Source organism: Moschus berezovskii, chromosome 19 (genome assembly GCF_049115385.1).
Source record: "Moschus berezovskii isolate FMDL1 chromosome 19, NW_MosBer_1.0, whole genome shotgun sequence".
Lineage (NCBI taxonomy): Eukaryota > Metazoa > Chordata > Mammalia > Artiodactyla > Moschidae > Moschus > Moschus berezovskii.
Genome location: NC_142478.1, coordinates 70959719 through 70984184, shown reverse-complemented (window position 1 = coordinate 70984184; position 24466 = coordinate 70959719). Strand labels below are relative to the sequence as shown.

General features: G+C 37.4%; 1 protein-coding gene across 4 annotated transcripts in view; it reads left to right on the top strand.

Moving 5' to 3' along the window:
- The window catches only part of TTC28 (tetratricopeptide repeat domain 28), a 599524-nt gene that overhangs the window by 308367 nt on the left and 266691 nt on the right, over positions 1 to 24466 (top strand). For all 4 annotated transcript variants that reach the window (XM_055405053.2, XM_055405052.2, XM_055405055.2 and 1 more), the window contains 3 exons: positions 6341 to 6488; positions 14930 to 15202; positions 16116 to 16246. In XM_055405053.2, coding sequence (XP_055261028.2) covers positions 6341 to 6488; positions 14930 to 15202; positions 16116 to 16246 — 552 coding nt within the window. The remainder of the gene's footprint in view (positions 1 to 6340; positions 6489 to 14929; positions 15203 to 16115; positions 16247 to 24466) is intronic.

The following is a 24466-nucleotide window of genomic DNA, read 5'->3' as shown; positions in this document are numbered from 1 at the left end:
GAACTGGTAAAGCAGGTAAGCCACCCGATTAAATAGCAAATGCCAAGTTGAGACTCAATAGTGAGAAATTCACTTCTCTTCAGATTTTAAAAATGTACCCACTCCTTGTTTCATATACCATCAGTTCAGTTCAGTTCAGTCGCTCAGTCGTGTCCGACTCTCTGCGACCCCATGAATCACAGCACGCCAGGCCTCCCTGTCCATGATATCAATTAGCATTCTTTGTTGAGGTCATTATTATCATCCTCTCTGTAAGTGGAAATGGAACATGAAGTTGGGAGAAGTGCCTTGGCTAAAGGCACACAGGTGAAAAGCATCTGGGATAGGATTCTAGTGTCAGCCCAATGAGTCTTTTCTGCAGCAGCTGCCCTGGAAGTAAATCACATAGCTTCCATTCCTAGCTTTTGTAGTACTTATTTTTATTTGTTGAGTATATACCCTTTCACTTTGTGTTTGGAGGTTTGTTGTTAAAGGAAGACCCACACTCTAGAGCTCTACTGTCTAATATAGTAGCTGCTAGCCAGTTGTGGCTGTTTAAACTTTAAGTAATTAAAATGAAAGGAAATTTAACATTTAGTTTCTTAGTCACATGGTCCACATTTCACATGGTCAGTGGCCACAGGTGGCTGGCCAGAGGGTACTGTTATTAGACAGTATAGAGAACAGTTTCATCATTGTAGAAAGTTCTGTTAATTTCTCCCTTGTCCTAAATGAGCATACATAACAAAATATGTTACAAAAATATTTTGTGCTTATGTATCCATCTGGGTTCCTATTTGATGCAAGACTATGGAAACTTTTTGAGGACATGGGTCCTATCCCTTCATTTTTATGTCATATTTTAATGTGACATATCATTTATAATGTGTAATTTTATAGTGGGCATTATGTATACATTTACATTTTGCTTGTATGATGGATATGTTTTAAGGAGTACAGTCTTTTATTTTCTCATATAATGCCTTCCTAAAAAAGTATATGTAAGTCAAATATGTGAGATGTCAAATATACTAATATTAATCAAGAGGTTGACAAATTCAGTGAGTAAGGAGCATTAATTCCTAGAGAACTGAAAAATAAAATCTCAAATCATGCCTTTCCTTTTAAGATTCATTTGAAAATATATATTCTCTAATTTTATACTTTCCCATCAAAATTGAGCATAGTTAGTTCTGTGTGATATTAAAACTTTTCTACTTTTGGCACCTTGTAATCATTTTCACTTTTAACCCAATCATGGTTAAATTATAGTTTAATGCTGGTGCTTTTAAAAACTAGAATCAGTATTTCTATTTTTGCAATCTCTCCTCATTTTTAAATGAAATAGCAAGGGTAAAGTCAGTGAAATAGTTCTGTGATTTACCAGTATTGTTGACATGATGGTGATGTTATGGTAGCAAGTGGTATGATGAGCTAGCAGGTGTACTACCAGATTATAGAGATATTTATTCTTCAGAAGATGTTAAAAAAAAAAGTTCAAATTCAAACTGAAAAACAGGTTAGGAAAATTAAAGTATTTAAAAGTACACATTAAATTGAAGGCGGAGAGTTTGGGAACACTTGTACTAAGTAATAGATTATACTGTACACGTAAGCAAACACTGAATTTTATGTATCATATTATATACATTTATTTTTTGTTATATTTTTTGTTATGAATGTACATATGTGCCTATGAGCATAATTTATCTTATTACTTATTTGAGCCATGGAAGAGCAGGAAGTTTAGGTTATTATTGAGTTCAGTGATGTTTTAGAATTGTGAATAGAATGTTGAAAGAAAAGACTTAAAGGTTCTTCACTGCTTCCAGGGGTACTTGAAGGGTGAATAGCTTACTGTTTCACATGTTTAGTCTTTGAGTGTTTTTACTTTAACCCTATCTTAGTCTGTTTGGACTGAAATAACAAAATGCTGTAGACTGGGTGGCTTAAATAACATTTATTTTTCACAGTTCTGGAGGTTGAAAAGTCCAGGATCAAGGTGATGGCACATTTGGTATCTGGTAAGGGCTGATTTCCTGGCTGGCTTTTTGCTGTGCCTGGTCTCGTATGGTAGAAGGGAAGAGGGAGCACCCTGGAGTCACTTTTATAAGGGCACTAATCCCACTCTTGAGGGGTGCACACTCATTGCCTAATCACCTCCCCAAAGCCCCACCTCCAAATACCATCACACTGGCAATTAGGTTTCAGCTTATTAATTTTGGAGTGACACACGTGTTCAGTCTAGCAAACTCTCTGAGATGAGAAGAATGTACACTCACTAAGGACAAAATACTAACAATTTTAACCAAAGGATGTAAGCACTTTGGTTATTAGTTACATTTTTATTACTGCTAAAATGTTACAAACCCTTCCTATTGTAAACAGTTATTGTAGGTAGCAGTCAAGAAATTTTATATTCTTTCCCTCTAGACCAGGAGCACCTTGAGTCCAAGTCCTATCTTTATTTCTTTTTATTTGTGATACACATCACAGTACCTGGTTCTGTGGCGTTTTAGAGAGTATTAATTGAAGTAGTATGGAAGGAATGAAAACATACTTGTAACCTACTTGTGTTTCTATTATTTGTGAGATTACTTAATAGCATGTGTGGAATAATCACTGAAGATTCTTTGTAGTAAACAACAACAAATACATGCACAACTCTACAACACTTGAAAATCTAGGCATTCCCCTTGTAGTCCAGTGTATTACCTAGCTCCTAGCTCCTTCTTCTTGGCTAAAGCTTCAGGTTAAAGCCGTTGTTCTCAGGGCGTCAGTTCAGTTCAGTTCAGTTGCTCAGTCGTGTCCGACTCTTTGCGACCCCATGAATCACAGCATGCCAGGCCTCTCTGTCCATCACCAACTCCCGGAGTTCACTCAAACTCATGTCCATCGAGTCGGTGATGCCATCCAGCCATCTCATTCTCTGTCGTCCCTGTCTCCTCCCACCCCCAATCCCTCCCAGCATCAGACTCTTTTCCAGTGAGTCAACTCGTCGCATGAGGTGGCCAAAATATTGGAGTTTCAGGGGCTCTCAAAAGCCAGTCCATATTGCCTTCTGTTCTCTGTTGTATAACAGTGACCAGAATGTGGGAATATACACGAGGAGTGCTGAAACAGGGAGTATATTATCTGAGGTTGGCTGGGCTCAATCCTAAGTGACCCAGATTTGTCCCTTTCCCAGATGCTGCTGCTTCCTATGAAACCTATCATAGTAAGAGAAGAATTAGGTCACATCAGTTTTAAGTTTAGTAAACAGCGGTAAAACTCAGTGCTTCTTGATCGTTCCTTTGGGAGAGACTGACAGAGAATCCTATGGGGCGGGGGGGAGGGGAGGTTGCTACATCTCCCAAGACATGTTAGTACCAATTTCTTTTAGTCGGGTGGTTCAGATTTTGTCTGGGAGTCTTACAGCAGTGAGTTTCCTAGTTGCTAGTAGTCTTACATGCAGCAAGAGGGAGCAGTGAATAAAGCAATGGTAGGAACTGAATTCTATGATATTGAATAATGAAATGTTTAAAATATTTATTGGACTCTCCTTATGTTCTTTTAGTCTGTAATTATGTGTTCTTGTTTTCCTCATTAATTAATAATCAATATAACTTACTTTGTTAAGTATTTACTTTATGTCAGGCACTGTGCTGACAACTCTAAGCTTTTAATAGAAAATCTTGTGTCGTTGGGTTGGGGATTCTGGAAGTACATAAGGAAGGATCAAGGGAGATCTTTGAGCCTTCTCACCTTTACCTCTTTTCAAAATCTTATAAGGAAGGGAAACCGAGACTCTGGGCAGCATGATCCAGTCATACCTTTCCTCATCTAATTTCTGAGTGTCCTAAGAAAACAAAACATGTATGTGTTGTGCTGTGCTTAGCTGCCCGGTCATGTCCAACTCTTTGCGACCCCATGAACTGTGGCCCACCAGGCTCCTCTGTCCATGGGAATTTTCCAGGCAAGAATGTTGGAGTGGATTGCGATGTATTCCTCCAGGGAATCTTCCCAACCCAGGGATCCAACCCAGGTCTCCCGCATTGTAGGCAGTTCTTTACCATCTGAGCCACCAGGGAAGCCCAAGAATACTGGAGTGGGTAGCCTATCCCTTGTCTGAAGGTCTTCCAGAGCCAGGAATTGAATCAGGGTCTGTTGCATTGCAGGTGGATTCTTTACCAGCTGAGCTCCCAGGGAAGCAACTCCTTTGTTTATTTGATGTCATAACTTTCCATTAACATTGAACCCACTAAGGAGTATATACATCATACTTTTCTGAGACTTCATTTGTGAGATAGGAAAATCAGTTATTTTCTCAGTGATATAATGAATGATATGCTTTGATTTAAACATAAAAAATTATCAAAATTCATCAAGACTAATTAAATTTTTTGTTTTTTATCCAGTTTTATTGAGATTTAATTGACTTATAGCACTATGTTAATAGTTTGTAATGATTTGACTTACATATATTGTGAAATGATTATCACAATAGATTTTTGTGTTTCTTAAAATATATACCTGAAATCATTAACCACAGACTTATTTGGTCTCTCTTCATAAATACTAGTTTATAAATATTTCATGTATATATTTATATATACGTGTGTGCTGTTCTGTACTAAGTTGCTTCAGTTCTGTGTGACCTCATGGACTGTAACCTGCCAGGCTCCTCTGTCCATGGGATTCTCCAGGCAAGAATACAGGAGTGGGTTGTGATGCCCTCCTCCAGGGGATCTTCGTGACCCAGGGATTGAATCCCTATCTCTTTTATCTCCTGCATTGGCAGGCAGGTTCTTTACCACTAGCGCCATCTGGGAAGCCCATATATACAAACACACACATATATAAATTTTTAAATTTAGCTTTAATGTAGCATTTCTAGAATTATATAAACTATATTTTTAGTTGGAATGTGGTACATATTGCTTCTTGGATTATAGAAATCACCTAAAATGTTAGATGAAAAGGGTAGTGAAAAATGTGTATAAACACATTAAAAATTAAAAAGTGACCGAGTCCACTGAAAGGAAGTGATCTTATGAATTAGTGATGAAAGTGCATTTACAGGTTATTGTCTTACTGGAGCCTGAGTTTTAACAGCTGCTGGTAGTTTAAACTAATAGAAGTCTGAATAGACCATAATAATTTGAGTATTCATTCTGTTTATGGATTGTTTCTTAATAGAAACACTGAATAGTATTGCTTATCTTAAATTACCTCAAAGCATAGTTGTAAAAATGAAATAAGGTAAGTAATTATGTTTTGTAAACATGAAAGGTGCTCTCTCATAGTGTGTGTACATAATATAAAATTATAAAATTACGCATTACATTTGAATAGTAGGTTTAGAAGTTGTTTGAAACTTCATTTAGAACCCATAAATACAATTTGTTACAATTGAAAAGGATATTGGATGAAAAAGTTACATTTATGTTATAGGCATAGAATATTGTAAAAGTATTTAAATAGGCCAAGTATTTTAGAAGCAGATGTCATATAAGCAATGAATGCATTAATAATATGTCAGTTTTATGTGTTATTTAATCAGGTTCAAAGTCCTTTGCTGGTTATATACTTGTAACACTTTGATCATTACTTGATTTTACTCTGTATTCGAAAATAAACTATAAGTTCTTACGTTCATTATGAAGTTTAAATATTTTATTAATTTTCTGGCCCTTTCTGTAATTAGCTGGAAGGAGGAATGTTTTCTTACATTCACAGTTGATAATACCAGTTTTTAAACTAATCCAATTAAACGATGCACACAACAGCAATCTTATTTTGTTTCTAAGCAAAGCACATGTATTTTAAATAATAGTTTTAAAATACTATGTCTGAAACACCACATTAAATGTAGCCATGTTGTGTTACTCATTATTACAATTACGTTAATACTAATCACATGCTGATATATTCCTTTAATTAATGAGGAGAAAACAAAATAAGTCAAATTAGAGTGTCTCTCATTTGTCTTGCACTGTATCAGATACTTTGGTGAGATGTAAAGAAATCTCCAAACCCCTGTCCTTGAGGAGCTTATGCTATTAAATTGGGGTAAAAGGTTTTTAAAATTATCAAAAAATGGTAAAATATTATATACTATGTGAATAGGTACCAAAGAATGTGATAAAATTAATATGTTCTAGAAGTGAAAAGAATGAAATATAATTTTCCTAAAAGAAGTATGCTTACATTTTATGATGTTCAGAGAAGTCAAATTTGATTACAAACTCTTTACTAGATTTTTGAACTGAGATCACATCAATCTTAGTTCTGCCGAGCTGTTGTTCTAGTTTAGAATCCTCCTCCTCTGGTGGAGCCTAGTGTATAAGTAATACATGCATTATCTTTTATTTATTTCCAGGCATACTTCCGACAGGGTGTTGCCCTCCAGTACCTCGGACGTCATGCCGATGCCCTGGCAGCCTTTGCATCTGGGTTGGCTCAGGACCCCAAGAGTCTCCAGCTTCTGGTGGGGATGGTAGAAGCAGCCATGAAATCTCCCATGAGAGGTAAATATGATAGAAGTATTTGGTCCAACATTAATTTAAGAACATTTCTAATCTTTGAAGATTTTTGACTCAGGCATTGAGAATTGATAGGTTATCATATTAGCTAAGATTGGATATTTTAGACAGAGGAAAATTGAAAATCACTGTCAATAGCTGACATTAATGAGGCACATGGGACAGTGATAAGGCCACTTGCCTGGAACTTTGTGGACCTAGATTATATTTTTGAATTTTTCGTTAACTAAGTATACAGCTTCTCTGGATTTTAGGGTTATGTAAAGAATTCTTATGTTTTTTGTAGTTGTCAGATTCTGTACCTCTAAAACAAAACACCTCTAGTAGTAAATTGATCTGCTCAGCTGGACCAATAATGCCATCTAGAAATAAGCAAATGAGAGAAGACATTAGACATTTCTTAATAGGAAATATGGATCTAACTGTCGGCTATGTCTAACATTTTTCAGAGGCACATTAAAAGATTATGTTGAATTAAAAGGAAAGAGAAAAATAAGTAGATATGTGGTTTTTACCTGTATTACTTCTGTGTTATACCAGTTAGTATTCTGGAACAATAGATTGAAAATAGTACTGTGAAGGTTGGGGGTGTTCTAAGGCTCAGATCAGATTGGCTTATGTTTGAGGAACATTGATTTTTGTGGAAAGAATTCTTGGGAGGATTGGGCTGAAGGTGTATACCAGTGTATATCTTTGTGGAATGATGGAGACACTAAGGCCAATTGATGCTAATGATGTCCCATACTAACTAGATGATGTCAAGCAGAACTCTGTTTTCGTCTCTGACATGGTATGTTTTTGAGAGAACCTAAAAATGTGGATGGCAGTATCATTAGGTAATTTATTTAGTTTTGAAAATATTTGCAGCATTAGATAATTTTAATATACTGGCTAGTTTGATACTTGGCTCAAAATGTTTATGTGCTAAGTAAAAGTTTGATGAACTAAATGGTACTCATATGGTTTCTGAGCAATTCATAGCTATAAAAAATACTTTCCTGAAAGCGAAGATTTCATGTTTTAGAAAAAAAGTGGTAAGGAAACCTCTCTTAGTGCGATTTTATAACCCCATGCAAAGCTGAGTCTTTGCTGCAGGAACTAATGGCTTCTCCCACTGGGGGACCTGCTGTTAATAAACTCTGACTTAGAGCAGAAGCACTTTGGAGCGCCAGGAGTGGGAAGGGAGGGAGGGGAGATGGACAGCAACAACGAAAATCAATCTCTCTCACTCCTTTCTGTTTTTCTAGTATTTTCTCGTTCTCTCCCTGTATCCCTCTGCAGGTAATTTACATAGATCATTTTTTATTTAGTTCATGAAGATATCCCTTTATTCTGAAGTATTTCTGCTACTGCCTTTAGAACACTGGAGTGAATGTGTTGAGATCAGCAGAATCATACTTACCAGTTTGCCTTTGAAGCAATTTATTTAGATAAATGTAAAAAAAATCTTTTCTGCACTGCAAGAAATAGCTCACTGCTACTGTCCCCCTTAGGGGTTTTCTGTGCCATGTTCTTTCCCATCTTACGAGTGACCTAAGGGCGACCCTGGAGAAAGTTGCATCTTACAGGTGCCTGGAGCACTTCAATATTTTCTTCGTTATCCTTAAAGTGACTTATGTCATTTATTTTGGCATTGCCTTTACCACTGTATCTATTCCAGGTGGGCTTTTCTTATCAACATTGTATAGAAAGACTATTGCTTTACACAGTGATGTTCTTATTATCATTTCACATCTTAATGACCTCTCTTTTTGTCATACGGTTATAATTCACAAAATCTGTCATTATTTGCTGCCAATTTTTTGCCCACTGTTTGTTTTAACCTCCTGCAGTGTTCTCAGTTTTGTTGAGTAGCTGTGTGGTCCAGGATGCTTTACATGTAGATCTGATCTGTGTGTCCATTGTTTTTATTTTGAAATGCAAAATGAATCTGAAATGCAACATGGAGACTCCCTTGTCCAGGTGCTTCTGTGAGCAAACAAAGCTCCCCCTTTGTGCATAGCATTCTTGTCATTTGGCCTTTGGGGGGAATTTCAGGTGTTTTTTTTTTTAAAGATAGGGATAACATACCCTTGTTCCCAAATAACTACGTTCTATTAATCTACATTGAAACTTCATTGATTTTTTAAAATGTTGTTCCCTATTTTGATAATTGCATTGTCTTTTTTACTTTATTTTTGTGGTTTCATTCATGCTCACCAACCAGATATCAGATTATCTACGTTTCTTGTAAATATGTATACATCACTATATGTAATGTATTTCCCTTAAATCATTTATGAAAATATACAAATATAAGTATTAATATAAAGTGAGACTCTTTCATGACTCTCAAATTGTCCTTTTACTATTTTACATTTTTCTTTTTTAGATTGTCTTGCAGCAATTTCAGTTCATTATATCTTATAAATGTTTATGCAGATTTGGATGTTGTCGCATGGTCCTGCTGCCAACTACAGATTTAATAATACAATTACAAAGTGAGATTGACTTTACCTTTATTTGTTCCTCTAAAGACGGCAGGGCTGCTTCTTGCTGAGGGTTCTCTTGTGTATATTTTCTCCCCTCCTGTTAATTCGGTAATCTAAAGACTATTACATTTATGGGCTATCATCTGTCATGGTGTTTCTTTCAGCTCCAGAGGATCCAGGAAGCTGATTTTTATGATGTACTGGTGGAAAATGGCTTGAATGTGTATAAGCTTTTCTCTCATAGTCAAATTTGGGCTCACCTTTTATTTACGTGATTGTCCACCCTTGATAACTCTTTTTGTCTGATTTTCTTTTCTTTTTTTTTTTGGTAATTATTTTTTATTGGAGGCAAATTATTTTACAATATTATATTGGTTGGTTTTGCCATACATTGACATGAATTCGCCCCAGCTGATTTTCTTTTAGACGGCAGTCACTTATTACAGATGGCCTGTTTCTGAAATGTTGAAAACAAAACAGAACTACTGACTTTTCCTGAAAAGGCTGGGACTCTGATCCCAGCACTGCCATCTGCTATCCCACTGACTGGGCAAGGTTCTTCCTTTCTGCCCCTCAGTTCGTATCTGTAAAAGGGGCATGATAACGAGTAGGCTGTACTGTAGTTTTGAGAATCAAGCCCTGGCACATAAAGGCAGGCCCCTTTGGATGCCTGCCCCCTGCAGTGTGATGCGCCTCTTCTCTGGGAGAGAAGTTGCGGTGGTGACAAGCTTGCTCTTGTCTTTGTGCTGTGGATGTGGAACAAACACTGCGCAGCACCCATGGTCCTCCTGCTAAGCACTCGGTTCCTGGGAAAACCGCCTTTTGCCTGAGTGTTAGTGTATTTTTATCTAAAAGGTCTGGGAAACCCAAAGTGATCCTTGATTCTTTTGCTTTGTCCTCTGTGAAGCGGTAGAACCCAGTGTCCTGGCTACCATAAAGAAGTGTGCCAGGACTTAGCAATCTTTAAGGTGAATTTTCCTTACTTTACTTTCCACTCACTCTGACTACCATGTCTTCTGCCTTATTTCTGTAGAAGGTTCTTGAATCATTTTGGAATGAAGTAGGATATAAATAAATTCATAAATAAACCCAGAAAAATATGAAGTGACTTAGCTAAATGTGTCAGTTTTTCTTTTTTTAAGCAGGGTTAAGTTCTCCTTTTAATATGAACCAGTTTTTTTTTTTTCTTCAATTGTGGTAAAATGTACATAACATCAAATTGACCATTTTTAGTTGTGTAGTTATGTGGCGTTAAGTATACCCACAAGGTTGTGCAGCCAGCCTTTCATCTGTCTCCAGATTTTCATTCTCCCGGATTGACACTTTGTACCTATTTAAACAATAAACTCCTCATCCCTCCCTCACCCCACCCAAGCTCCTGGTGAGACTACCAAGGTACCTCCCGTAAGTGGAATCCCACAGTATTTGTCCTTTTTGTGACATGCCCGGTGATCTTTAACTTAGTTTTCTCTGTAAGGAATTTGCTTAAGAAAAGATAGAAATGAAAATTAAGTTAATGTGATGAACCTTACCTCTAAACTTTGTTTATGGGCAATACTGTTCTCTCATTACACTTTGCTTGCCTTCTTATGTATTAGCGGTTGCTGTTCTCTTTGGATCCCTGTTCTGGAGATTCACTCCAAAATTGTTTTTCCTGGTCTTCTGAACTTGCAGTTCAGTGTTATATTGTATCCAATAGTAATTGGTAGTAATATCACCAAGTTTTTAGGAAAGTTGAAGCCTTCTTAGTCATGTATGGTAATGAAATGTTATAAGGATAAAATGGAAGGCTCCAGAATGTCTTCTTAGTACCTGGGACAGATTGAAGTCTGCATAATTTCAGTTACCTTAAGAATGATTCATAGGAGCCAGTCAGTAGAATATCATCACTTTGGAATAAGGCATTGTACCTGTTAATACATTTATTCCTTAATTCTGTAGATTTTAAAATTCTAAATATGTCTTAAATTTATCTGTTTTCCATCTGTTTTGTCATTGCAAATATAGGACTCTTCCTCTAACTGATTTTCCAGGTTTCTTTCCATCCCTGCTTTTGCTTTCCTTCCAGAATGAATTTTCTACAATGTAAATGTGATCTGTCATTCTCTTATTCATAATTCTACATTTTCCCTTTTGCCTGCAGGATAAAGGCCAACTGCTTTAGTATAAAAGATCTTACCTCCTTTATTCTCATCGCTAAGATTCTCTCAGCTAAAACTACCTGCAGTTCCTGGAAAACACTGGTTCCTCATAGCTCCAGTTTCTGTTCAGACATCGCTACCTCCAGAAAGCATTCTCAGACCTACCTGGGACCTGCCTACCTTTCTCCTCAGGAGTCCCATAGCATATCCTACCAGTTCTGAGAAATCTGGATTGAAAGTTGACTCATTATTTTACATATTATTAAGAAAATCGACTCCAGATGGCTCAGAGAGTAAAGTATCCACTTGCAATGTGGGAGACCTGGGTTCCATCCCTTCATCAGGAAGATCCCCTGGAGAAGGGCATGGCAACACACTCCAGTATTCTTGCCTGGAGAATCCCGTGAACAGAGAGAGGAGCCTGGTGGACTATAGTCCATGTGATCACAGAGTCAGACACGGCTGAGCGACTAACACTTCACTTTTACTTTTAGACATAGGAATGGGCTTCCCTGGTGGCTCAAATGGTAAAGAATCTGCCTGCAATGCAGGAGACCTGGGTTGGGAAGATCCCCTGGAGGCAGGCTTGGCAACCCACTCTATTATTCTTGCCTGGAGAATCCCCATGGACAGAGGAGCCTGGTGGGCTACAGTGCATGGGGTCACAAAGAGTCAAACAGACTGACCAACTAAGCACAGGACAGATATAGAAATAACCAACCATTGTAAGGCACCATTGAGGTCATGGACTGTTGCTGTTGTTTAGTCGTTTCAGTCGTGTCTGACTCTTTGTGACCCTGTGGACTGTAGCCTGCCGGGTTCCTCTGTCCAAGGGATTTCCCAGGCAAGGATATTGAGGTAGATTACTATTTCCTTCTCCAGGGGATCTTCCCTACCCAGGGACTGAGCCGACATCTCCAACATTGGCAGGCAGATTCTATACCATTGAGCCACTAAGGAAGTGCGAGTGCATGGATAATAAATCTCAAATTCACAGATGTTAATAGGTGAATAAATATGCAGTACTGATGAAATAAATATATCTTTTTAACTGAGTATGATTATTTGTTACTAGCTTCTATTTAATACTACATTCCTTCAAGTTTTTCAAGTGTGAGGAAATATGACTTTGTTTATCTTAAATTCTTAAAGCCTTTACATTTTGAAAGCACATAACTAGTGTTCAGTAATTGTTGCAAAGTACTTTTACATTCTTATGAAGTTGTTTTGACATTGGATATTTTATGTATTATGCATAATTTCTATAAAGAAAAATATCTTTACAGGCTGCCAAATCTCTGTCCCATCTAGCCTGAGAAAATCACACAATTAGTCCTTTTGCTAAGAGCCTAAGTTTATCGTAGGATAGGAATTAGAATTGGAGAATAGTAGAATTGGGATGAAACCTTATAGATCACATAATCCAGCCTATACAGTGGTTTTTTTTTTTTTTTAATCTTTATTGAATTTGTTATATCATTGCTTTTGTTTTGGTTTTTTGGCCGCAAGGCATTTGGAATCTTAGCTCCCTGACCAGGGATTGAACCCACATCCCCTTCCCAGTAGCCTCTCAGTACCTTTCTTCTCCACTTAAAATCAGCTCTAATTGATTTCTCATGTGAACTACTAAGAATGCTGTGTGGTATGGTATTGGAGAGCCTGAACTTAGAATCCTGCAATAGGTTCTTGTTGTGGCTCTGGTCCAAGCTGTCTGCCGTTGCGTGAATCACTTAAATACTCAGATTGTTCATTTCTAAAATAAAGGGTGGTTTCAAGTTCTTTTCAGCCCGAAAATTGTTATTTTTGCTCCTGCTGATTGGCCAGTGGTGTGCTAATATGCTGAGCACTGGCTGCCAAGTCCAGCGGGTACCACCAAAATTCTGCTTCCAGTTGTTTGAGTGTGGCATTGTTCTTTCCCTGTTCCAGGAATTCCTGGGTTCTTTGCCTGTATTTAACCCTATTGGTTAGCAAGTGTTTACTGGTATTGTGTACTGCTTGCATCTTGACAGGTGTAAAAATGTTCTTTGTTCTCTGTTTAGTGATCTGATTGAAGGGAAACAAATGCTGTAGGCACCAGTAGGTTTCAAGGTTTCCGTGGTAATGTTGATTCAGACGAGAGCTCCTTAGTGAGTGGAGATTTGAAGTCATAAATGGTAAAAATTACATTTTAATGCAGTACTGTTGGCTGAGAGATTCACAATTTAAAGAGACCAACCTTTTAAGAGTTTTTTTTTAACATAGGCACAGTGGAACAACTAATGTGAAACAGTTTTTCAGGGAAGCTAACAACAAAAGTGTTGTAAGTGCTGCCTCACTGTAGCATTATAGTCATTAGCTCTGCGATTGTCTTTGGAAAAAAAGAGGAGAAGAGGAAGAAGGAGCGTAAAGGTCATCCACTTTGAAACCTAGCTTCAGATGGAAAGAATCTCCTTGTGGCTTCCTGACCCCTAATCTATGTCTTTTCCACCACATGAAAATAAAACAAGCTAAACATTAATTTTGTCTTTCATCTTACCTTAGTAAACTCAGATGATTTCTTTATGGTTTCATTTGTCACCACAACAGAAATTGATAGTACTTTTTTATGTGGTCATGCTAGTCTCAGGAACAGCAGGGTACACTGGATTGCCAGTGAGGATGATGGCTATTTGTTGAGAGAGCTGCTTTTATATTTTCTAGGGGAAAAGGTGGACAGAGTTTATTAATCAGTCATTCAGATTCAGGTTTAACAAACATTTCATTCATTGAATGCCAGATGTGTTAGGAGCTTTCACCTATATAGAAATGGTTTATAATAAAGTATTAAACAGTCCTATAGTGGTCTTCAGATTTAACAGAGAAAATATTTTAAAAATTAACACACGTGAAACATCTCTAAAAAGGTTAAGTGCCAAACTGCAATACCAACTATAAAAATGTATCAGAAGTTTAGATACAAAGATTAATGTGGGCTGGAGGACCTGGGGTAGTACAGGCATGCCTCATATTACTGCATTTCACTTTATTGTGCTTCACAGATATTGTGTTTTTTTTTTTTTTTTTTAAACAAATGGAAGGTCTGCGTCAACCCTGCATCGAGTGAGTCTATTGGTCCATTTTCCCAACAGCATTTGCTCATTTCATGTCTCTGGGTCACACTTTGACAATTCTTACAATATTTCAAACTTTTTCATTATTAGTGTGTTTGTTCTGGTAGTCTGTGATCTGTTACTTTTGATATTGCTATTGTATCACTGAAGGCTCAAGATGATGGTTAGCATTTTTTAGCAATAAAATATTTTTAATTAATGGGATTTTTTAGGTACAATGCCATTGCACACCTAATAGACTATAGTATAGTGTAGACATAACTTTGATATGCACGGAAGCCAAACATTGCATGTGATTTGCTTTATTGTGACATTCGCTCTATTGCAGTGGTCTGGAGGCAGACCCACAGCATCTCTGAGGTCTGCTTGGATATGGTAGCGGTGGAACTTGAGTGATGTACCTGCGATACTTTGAGAGGGCAGCAGGTCAGAGAAGAGAGAGCTCTTCGGGAAAGTGATGGGTCCTACTCAAAGAAAGACCAGAAGAGAGCAAGCATGTGGTGTATGCCTGTAAGATTGAAGTAAGGAAATAGCTGGACTGACCTTGGTGTTGTCCAGCCATGTGAATGGGTAGACAGTGAGGATGGTGCTGGATGAGAAGCTTGGAGAGTCTCTACCCAAAATGGACCATAGAAAGTTTGAGAAACCGTTGTTTCTAGAGCGTATTAGAAAGGATTGTTTTGTGTATTCTCCTACATTCCCTGTTTTCTTTTGTTTTTCTTCAGACTCCCTCGAGCCCACTTATCAACAGCTTCAGAAAATGAAACTGGACAAGAGCCCCTTTGTGGTTGTCTCTGTGGTTGGGCAGGAGCTCCTGACAGCTGGCCATCACGGGGCCTCTGTGGTTGTCTTAGAAGCCGCTCTGAAGATTGGCACCTGCAGCCTCAAGCTGAGAGGTTCCGTTTTCTCTGCACTGAGCAGTGCTTACTGGTCTCTCGGAAACACAGAGAAGAGCACTGGATACATGCAGCAGGACTTGGATGTAGCCAAGACCTTAGGTAGAGTTATGTTTTTCTCCTTTATTTTAGTGCAGAAAGGAAATGAAGAAAACTGATTAACCTGACATGAATGGGATTGAAATGTGCAATGAAAACATGTGCAGTGAAAAGTGATTCTACCTCCAGAACATTCTGTGTTTTAGAGTACTCAAGTCTTTAGGACTTTTCATTTAACAAGGTATCAAGGTTCTAAAAGGCCAAAAGATATGGATGAACATACTCATTGCCTTCTCAGAGATATGGGCTCACTGATTTAATATCTCAAATGGTAGTATTTGTGGGATCTTTCACTTAAATTTGCATTTTTGCCTACAAGAATGCACCATCATTTTGTTGGAGTAGACAGTGCAGAGCAGTGGTTTAGAGTGTGGACTGAGAACCAGACTGCTGAGTTTAGAATCTTGACTCTGCTACTTACTGGCTGTGTGACTTTTAGCAAGTTACCCAACCTCTCTGTGCTGCCGTTTCCTCATTTAAAAAAAAACAAAGGTGGTTTATGATAATCGTCACATTGATTATTTAAGGACTTGGAAGATTTCAGTAAGAGAAGAGATGTGGTGAGTCTACCATTGGCATACTTGTAAAGAAGCAACATACTATAATAGGTTTGGAGTCAAGTGACTGAACCAACCAACACGATGATGGTTGTTCAGAATCAAAGCAATAACCTCTCATTTCCAGGAAACTTATGTCCCTGACTGCAGTTATATGTTATAATATCAATAACGGTTGTCCAGAGGTTTGACTTTTAGGACCATAACTTCCCACATGGAGTCTTTTAGAGGAAGAAAAAAAAAGGCAAATGAAAATTTTAACTAGTAAACCTGTGGCTCTCAAATTAAGATGGCCTTTATATATTATAAATAATGCTGTAACTTAGAGAAATATTCTCTTTTTTTTAAACCCAATTCAGGTGACCAGACAGGAGAATGCCGAGCTCATGGGAACCTGGGCTCTGCATTCTTCTCCAAAGGAAATTACCGGGAGGCTCTCACTAACCACAGGCATCAGTTGGTGCTTGCCATGAAACTCAAGGATCGAGAGGTAGGAAGTTTACCTGCAGACCAAAACCAGTTTGTTTGAAACATGGGGTATTTTTCTTTTTTGATGCTTAAAATGTCTTAATTATCTTAATATATTACTTTCAGAAGTAAATAATCATTGCTTCTAGCTTTCATCAACAAAGAGGTGTTGGACATCTGCCACATACAGGGCTTGGGGATATAGAGATAAATGAGACTTGGCCTCTGACCTCAGGATCTAATAGCTTGTCAAATGCAGTGTTCTTACATTCTTCACATGTGCTGTGGATATGTGTAAAACTAGCCAAAAGCTGTATCAGTATGATATATCCATTAAATTAAGGAAGCACACTTTATGCTTTGTCAGAGATGGAGTATTATTGCTGCGAATCCTTCACACTGTTTCTTTGGTGGATTTTTAACTCTGGTGATAGAGACATATTCAGTCTCATCAGGAGAGCTGAATTGTAATGACAGAGAAATATCACCTTAGTCTTTTCTAGATAAATGAAATGTAAAATTCTTATAGACTTGATGTCTAGTAGATGCTCATGATGGTCTCTGCAGAGTGGAAAGAGGGTGGGGTTTGGCGGGAGACAGACCCAGATTTGAATGCCTATTCCAATTCATTTTGGGAATTGGGCTTGGGAATTTTGGGGAAGTTATTGTTTAACTTCTCTTTGCCTCTTATTTCTTATTCAGAAAATGATGATTCCATTCATTCTGTACATGGTTGTGATATGATTATAAATAATATATATAAAGTACCTAACATGGTACCTGGAATTCCATAAATGGTAATAGTAATATAATATTATAAATGAGAAAGAAGGTTAATAGCTGAGGCAACAATACATTTATGAATTAATCTATATGGTGAGAAATAAATTTAGTTACATTTGTATCTTAGAATTTCACTGTAGGACATTATGGAGATTAATTATATTATTTGAATGACCCAGGATCTTCATTTCTCTAGAACATAGTCAGGTATTAGAAAGGAATAGTAACGAAAAAAGCCTTTACTTCAGTGGCATGCCAGAATCTCCCCTTGGGAATGCTGGACTTCTACAAAGTCTCTCTCATCCATGAGTGTCAGATAAAAGCCTTGGAAAGCTACCAAGGGCTGTGACGTTTTGGCAGTTTTATTCACAAGAGAGTTGCCTACACACTTTTCTCTTTGCCTATTTACTCTTAGTTTAAAAGCAATCCTGATAAGTCAGATGATCTGATTTCTTGATGTTAAAAGAATGAAAAACAGGGCTCAGCTTTCTAGAGACAAATATACTGATAGCATTAAGAAGTTAAGGCAGGTTTAAAAACTAAAATAGTATAGGTGTCTAGATAGGGCTATTTAGTGTAGGGACAGATAGCTGTGAGTATGTCAAGAGCTGGGATTATATCCTGTTTTCCTAACCTTTGAGATGTATATGTTAGCCCAATTATTGGATAGATTAGAAAGACTTTTAATTAGGGACAGAGGGTTGTGTTGGGTATTAAAAAAGGAAAGCATCCTAATTCACTGCCAAGATTCTGTCCTTCCAGAGGAGGCAGAAAGTGATACAGAGTTGAGGAAGCTCTGTGAAACAGGCAGAACTCAAGCTGGCCTCTGAGAGAGGTGTAGAAATTGGCATATGAGGTCTAAAACAGATATTTTCAACCATTCTCTTATATATATCATGTATATAGTCACAGATTCTTGGTTTTTAAAATATGTGATATATATTAGTTGTATCTAATTACATAAATGTTATACATGAAAATATTTTCCACTTAATTTTAAACATTTCTTCATTTTGTTAAATGGTCTTCATTTTATTAAATGAAGGTCTTTTATCATCATGTATTTAATCTATCTCCCTCCTGTTATAAAGGCTTCCCAGGTGGTACTAGTGGTAAAGAACCCACCTGCCAATGCAGGAGACATAAAAGACACGGGTTCAAGCCCTGGGTCGGGAAGAGTCCCTGGAGGGCGTGGCAACCCACTCCCGTATTCTCCCATGGACAGAGGAGCCTGGTGGGCTACAGTACAGTCCACCAGATTGCAAAGAGTCAGACGTGACTGAAGTGACAGCACACACGCACTGTTATCCGTTTGCTGCTGCTGCTGCTGCTGCTAAGTCACGTCAGTCGTGTCTGACTCTGTGCAACCCCATAGATGGCAGCCCAACAGGCTCCTCTGTCCCTGGGATTCTCCAGGCAAGAACACTTGTTTCAAATTTTTTGGTATTGTAAAATCCAGAAAAACATGCCTGTAGATCAATCTTTGAACATATCTTTCATTATTTCTTTTGGTTAAATGGGCTTACTTAGAACATTAAGACTTCTGATATGTATTGCTAAATTGCTCTCAGAAGGGCTGTATCTATTTCAGTTCTACAAACAGTGGATAAAAGCTAACAGTAGGCACTATTGTTAAAACTAAAAGGTCAGTTTGGTGTTTAAAAGTGGTATGTTATTATTTTAATTTACATTTCTCTGCTCGCTATTGGGTTGACTATTTAAAAAATTTATTTTATAAAGATACTTAATTTTCAAACTATTTTCTATTGCAATATTGGTTATTTTATATTGATGTGATTTTGGACATTGCTGTGTCATTCTTCTGAGCTATTGGGCAATTTGTGTTCTAATGTATAGTTGTATTTATTGTTGCTCTATATTTTTCATCTACTACAAATCCCATATCATTCTTATTCTTAATGTCTAGGATATTCTTGTCTCTCCGTCTCCCACCAAATGAATTTTAAAATCATTTGTTAAATTTACTGAAACTGTATTAAATTTACATGTTAGTTATGGATAAACTGATACAGTTTTAATAGTGGATCTTCTATTTAAGAGCCTGGTCTATTCTTTCATTTACTCTTTTATACCCCTCACTGATCTACACTTTTGGGGAGTGTAGATATTTAATATATACTGTTGGAAATGTGATATTTTTTCATTGTGTCTTTCCTAAAAATTAGTTACTAGTGGCATATAGAAAAGGCATTTACTTTGCAGATTTTATAACTAACCATGCAAAAATTCTCTCATCATCAGTTCAGTTCAGTTCAGTTCAGTTGCTCAGTCGTGTCCGACTCTCCGCAACCCCGTGAATCACAGAACGCCAGGCCTCCCTATCCATCACCAACTCCCGGAGTTCACTCAAACTCATGTCCACAGAGTCGGTGATGCCATCCAGCCATCTCATTCTCGGTCGTCCCCTTCTCCTCCCGCCCCCAACCTTTCCCAGCATCAGAGTCTTTTCCAGTGAGTCAACTCGCCGCATGAGGTGGCCAAAGTATTGCAGTTTCAGCTTTAGCATCAGTCCTTCCAATGAACACCCAGGATCAATCTCCCTTAGAATGGACTGGTTGGATCTCCTTGCAGTACAAAGGACTCTCAAGAGTCTTCTCTCTCATTATAGCTCATGATTTTTTTGTTGATTTCCTTAGATTTTCTTGTAATGCAGACTTTTTGCAAATAATGATAATTTTGTGCATTTCTATCCTTATGTTATACCCCTACTTTTTTTTTCTTTTTATTATTGCACTGGTTAGAACTTTGAGAACTCTTTCCCCCAAAGCAATCATACCCTTTGAGAATAAAAAGTTTGGAGGATGTACTTTTTAATGATTATCCTCCTCTGTGACCTCAAATTGTATCCTGATTTTCCTTTTGCATTATTTTGATATTGAAATAAAATACAGGAAGCTGCATTTTGAAGCAGAGATTAATCACTTAAATACTATGACTGGTGAGAAAACCAAGCTGCATCTTTCTGCCTCTTACATCTTTGCTATAATACATTTTAAGATTTTACCAAGTAACAAGAAGCAGCCTGAAACCACTGTCCACTTACCTTAAAGAGCAGTATGTTTTTCTTTTGTACAACAGTTCTTAGATATTCAATAGGAGAGAGCAGACACCTTCATTCTAACTAGTCTTCTGTGTTAGCAGTTGCACAATTAATTTCAGGTGGCCACAGAGACCTTCCTGTGAGCTAATATTAATTGTCAGAAGAGTGCATGAGTTACATTGTTTTAGAGATGTTATTCTCTGTTCAGGAAATCTGATATACACATATGCTGATGATTTGGAAGTTTCTGTTTTATTTTTTATCAGTCTGATTTCTCTCCCGGGCTTCATATTTCTTTATCCTAATACATCCTGGACACCCGTCTTCAGTTTAATATGCCTGAATTAGCCCTCGATCAGTGCTGACTTCTGCTGTCACCATTTGTCCTCTTGCCCCAGCCACCTCACTCGCGTGTTTGACTTGTTACTGGGTTCTCTTCTTTCTATAAAAGAAATCTCTTTTCTGGTGCCTTCCTTCTGCCATATCATCTTGTCTGGACTGTTGCAGTGGCCTCCTCTCAGAACTTACTGTACTTTTTAACAGGTGCTCTCCTCCAAGCAAAGAAGAGAGGGTGTCTACTACCTGAATCACAATTGTAGCCTGAAGCTACTGCCATAACAATTTAACTTTTTCAAGTATGGTATAGTGGCTGAGAGTGTGAACTTTTTTTAGACAAACTTGGGATTGAATATTGGCTTGGCCACTTATTACTGTGCCCCTGAAACTTAATAACTCTTCTAAGTGTGATGGACATGTGAGTTGGTTCCAATTTTTGGCTGTTATGGAAAAGCTACTATAAACATATATCTTTAGGTAAACATCAGCACTTAACATCTGTTAAATGTTTGGTCATGCATATATTCAGATTTATTAAGATTTTTACCAGTTTTCCAAAGTAGTTGTACCAAGTTTTATAATCAGCAATATAAGGGATTGTTGTGTTAGTCACTCAGTTGTGTCCAATGCTTTGTGATCCCATAGACTGTAGCCTGCCATGCTTCTCTGTCCATGAAATTTTCCATGCAGGTATACTGGAGTGGGTTGCCATTTCCTTACTGAGCCATAGTAAGGATTCAAAAAAGCATTATTATGGGCATTATCATTGTCATGATCATTTAAATGATTCATATGAATGTTGCGTATCCTGTATAAGATCAGTTTTTATTGTAGTATAAAACTGTTTTCCCCCAGATAGTCAGGTAAACTGGATACTCTTAGAAAAAGTACTGTTAGGAGCTCTGCACACCTCTTGTCACACTGGACTATCTAAGTACTCTAATTTGTGAAATCTGTTTTAACTCTGCCCTGATCCTAGTTTCTTTTTCTGAACCATCATTAACAGAGCTCTTTGTGTTACCCTTCTAAAATTCATTTCAGATCATGTAATTTTCCTGCTTAAAAGCCTTTGACAACTTTTTGTTGCCTTTAAGATTAAGTCCAAATTCGTCCATAATCTTCTTCTATAACTTTTCTTCAACTGCTCTGTGTGTCAGACACCTTATAATCTGTTCATACAGGGAGGCCTGGCGTGCTGTGATTCATGGGGTCGCGGAGAGTCGGACACGACTGAGCGACTGAACTGAACTGAACTGAATAAGTCTATTTGCCAGACTCTGTTAAAAGTACCTTATACTTTATCCTCTATGTCTTTACTTATTATGGTCCCTCTGCATAGAAGATCTTTTCCTTGACTCCTCAGCAATGTTTTCTGTCATCCAGGTTTGTTTGAATTGTCTCTGCTCACTAAAGCTCTTTCTCAGTTTCTGTTTTTTCCTATCCAATTTCATACAAATATTGGTGAAGGCCAGTTTACCAATCCTTTTTTTTTTTTTTAATGATTAGTGCCTTTTGTGTCCTATTTAAGAAAATGTTTGTGTATCCCAAGGTCGTGAAGATATTCTCCTGTGAGGCTTTATTGTTTTACCTTTACATTTTGCTCTGCTGCCACCTGGAGTTTATTTTTGTGTTTGGGTTGGCGCAAGTAGCAAACTTCAGTTCCCCCCATGTGAATACCCAGTTGACCCAGCACCATGTATTCACAGGATTGTGCTGTGTGCCACTTTTGTTAGAGACAAGGTGATGTGTGCTATTGATCTGTTTGTCTATCTTTATGACAGTAGCATATTACTTAATTACTGTAGCTTGTTATTGACTATAGAAATTCTTATAGCTTTGTTCTTCAAAATTGTTTAGGCCATTCCAGGTTCTTTACATTAATATATATGTTGGGTGGCTCAAGGGTAAAGAATCTGCCTTCAAGTGTAGGAGACAAAGGAGATGCAGGTTCAATCCCTGGGTCAGGAAGATCCCCTGGAGGAGGAAATGGCAACCCACTCCAGTATTTTTGCCTGGAAAATTTCATGGAGAGAGGAGCCTGGTGGGGAGTCCATGGGGTCTCAAAGAGTCCAACACGACTGAGTGACTGAGCATACAGCACATAAATATATAAAACATATATTTGTCTTAGAATTAGCTTATAGTCCCCCCTCCCTTCACTCAAATATCCTGCTGAAATTTTGATTGGGGTAGCATTGAATCTATAAATATATTTGAATTTCATAGTCCATGAACATGGTATGTTTCTTCGTTTATTAGGTCTTGTAAAATCTCTTCCAGCAATGTTTTATAGTTTTCAATATAGAACTATTGTATATCTTTGTTTAGTTTTATCCTTAGGTTTTTTTATTTTTGTGTGTGTACATGTATGCATGCATACACCTGGATGTGTTATCGTAAATGATATTGTTGCATTTTATTTTTCCCTGGTCCCCCCTTTTCTAGCTGGATGTTCATTAACGCTTGGAATAGGTATGTTTGTTTAGCCATCCATATTCCCATACTGCTTGGTTTTTTGCTGTTGTGTTTTTACCATTACATAAATAATATATGAGTTAGTTATTGATGTAAAAGATTAAAACACAGTCCATTCCAGAAGTGATCACTGTTACCAGTTTGAAGTGTATCATTTAGACCTATGCCATCTGCTTTGGTAGCCACTGATACATGTGGCTGTTGAGCATTTAAAATGTGTGTGCTTTTAACTGAGATGTGCCATAAATGCAAAATACACACTGGACTTTGAAGATTTAGAATGAAAAAAGAATGTTGAATATTTCATTACTAAGTTTGCATATTGATAGCAATATAGTGATAATGTTTTAGATACATTGAGTTAAAATATGTTATTAAAGTTAATTTTATTTTTCTTTTATCTTTATCTGTGGTTGCTAGAAAGTTTAAATTATTATGTTTATATTATATACCATGGCTCTAGCTATTTTCTATTATGGCTTTGTTTTTCTGGATGGGAATATGATACTGTTTTCCAAATGATTTTTTCATTTAATAGTCTTGAACCTCTTTTCATGTTAGAACATACAGATCAACCATGTTCTTTTGAACTTCTTTGTAGTATATGTATTATGAATGTGCCATTCATCTGCTGGTGGAATGTTCAGGGAGGTTTGTTTTTCCTTTTACAAACATGGCTGTGGGAGAAAAGACCTTTCACAAGTCTTTTTATATACATTTAGGACGAGAGTAGTGTGTGACAAGTGGGATTGCTGAATCAACAGGTATTATACATACTTCAAGTTAAAAGAGTTTCACCAGTGATCACCACAGGGGATATTTTAAACCCATTAGCACGTCACATTAATTTTTAGATTTTTGTCACAGTGTTTGGCAGACTGTAGCCCTTAGTGATACCTCAGTTATGGTGCTGATTGATTATTTGTTTGTAACACAGTCTTCTGACATTATTAACTGGCAGCTTCTGGGGGGAAAGGAGGATAACTTACTTATATTGATAATCTCATTTATTAATTAATTCATTCAAAGCATGCTTACCAGGTGATTACTGGGTGCCCAGTGCTATGATGCCTTTGGGTGTAAAGCTGAATCTGCTATTGCTCCTGCCCTCAAGGAGTGCAAGTCTGGCAGATCTCCTGCAGTGTTCCAGCCCTGTCCTGGTGAATGCTTGTCGCCTGGAGGAAGAGCACTGAGGCTGTGCAGTGGGTACAGTGTGCTCGCTCCTTGGCTTTTGTAAACGCTGGTCTTTGTTCACTCAGATCTGGAGAGGAAACGATATGAAGCCCAAGAGATTACTGGGCTTCGGAATATTGATGCCTAATATTGATACCTTTACTCATTTTTTTTCTTTGCTGTCAGTAACTAAAATCTAAAATACACATTTAATGAGGATACTTTTTATATTTTCATAATGCCTCCCACATTGAATATCTTTAAAAATGAAATTTCACTGTTTGTGATTTTGAAGATTAAAGGTAAATTGTAATCCTTATCAGTTTTTGACACCTGTGGGTTCACAGGAACAGTTAGTGTCTCCCCAAAGAGACCACTTGACTTTGTGAGAAGATTGAGCCTTCTGGATTTCTT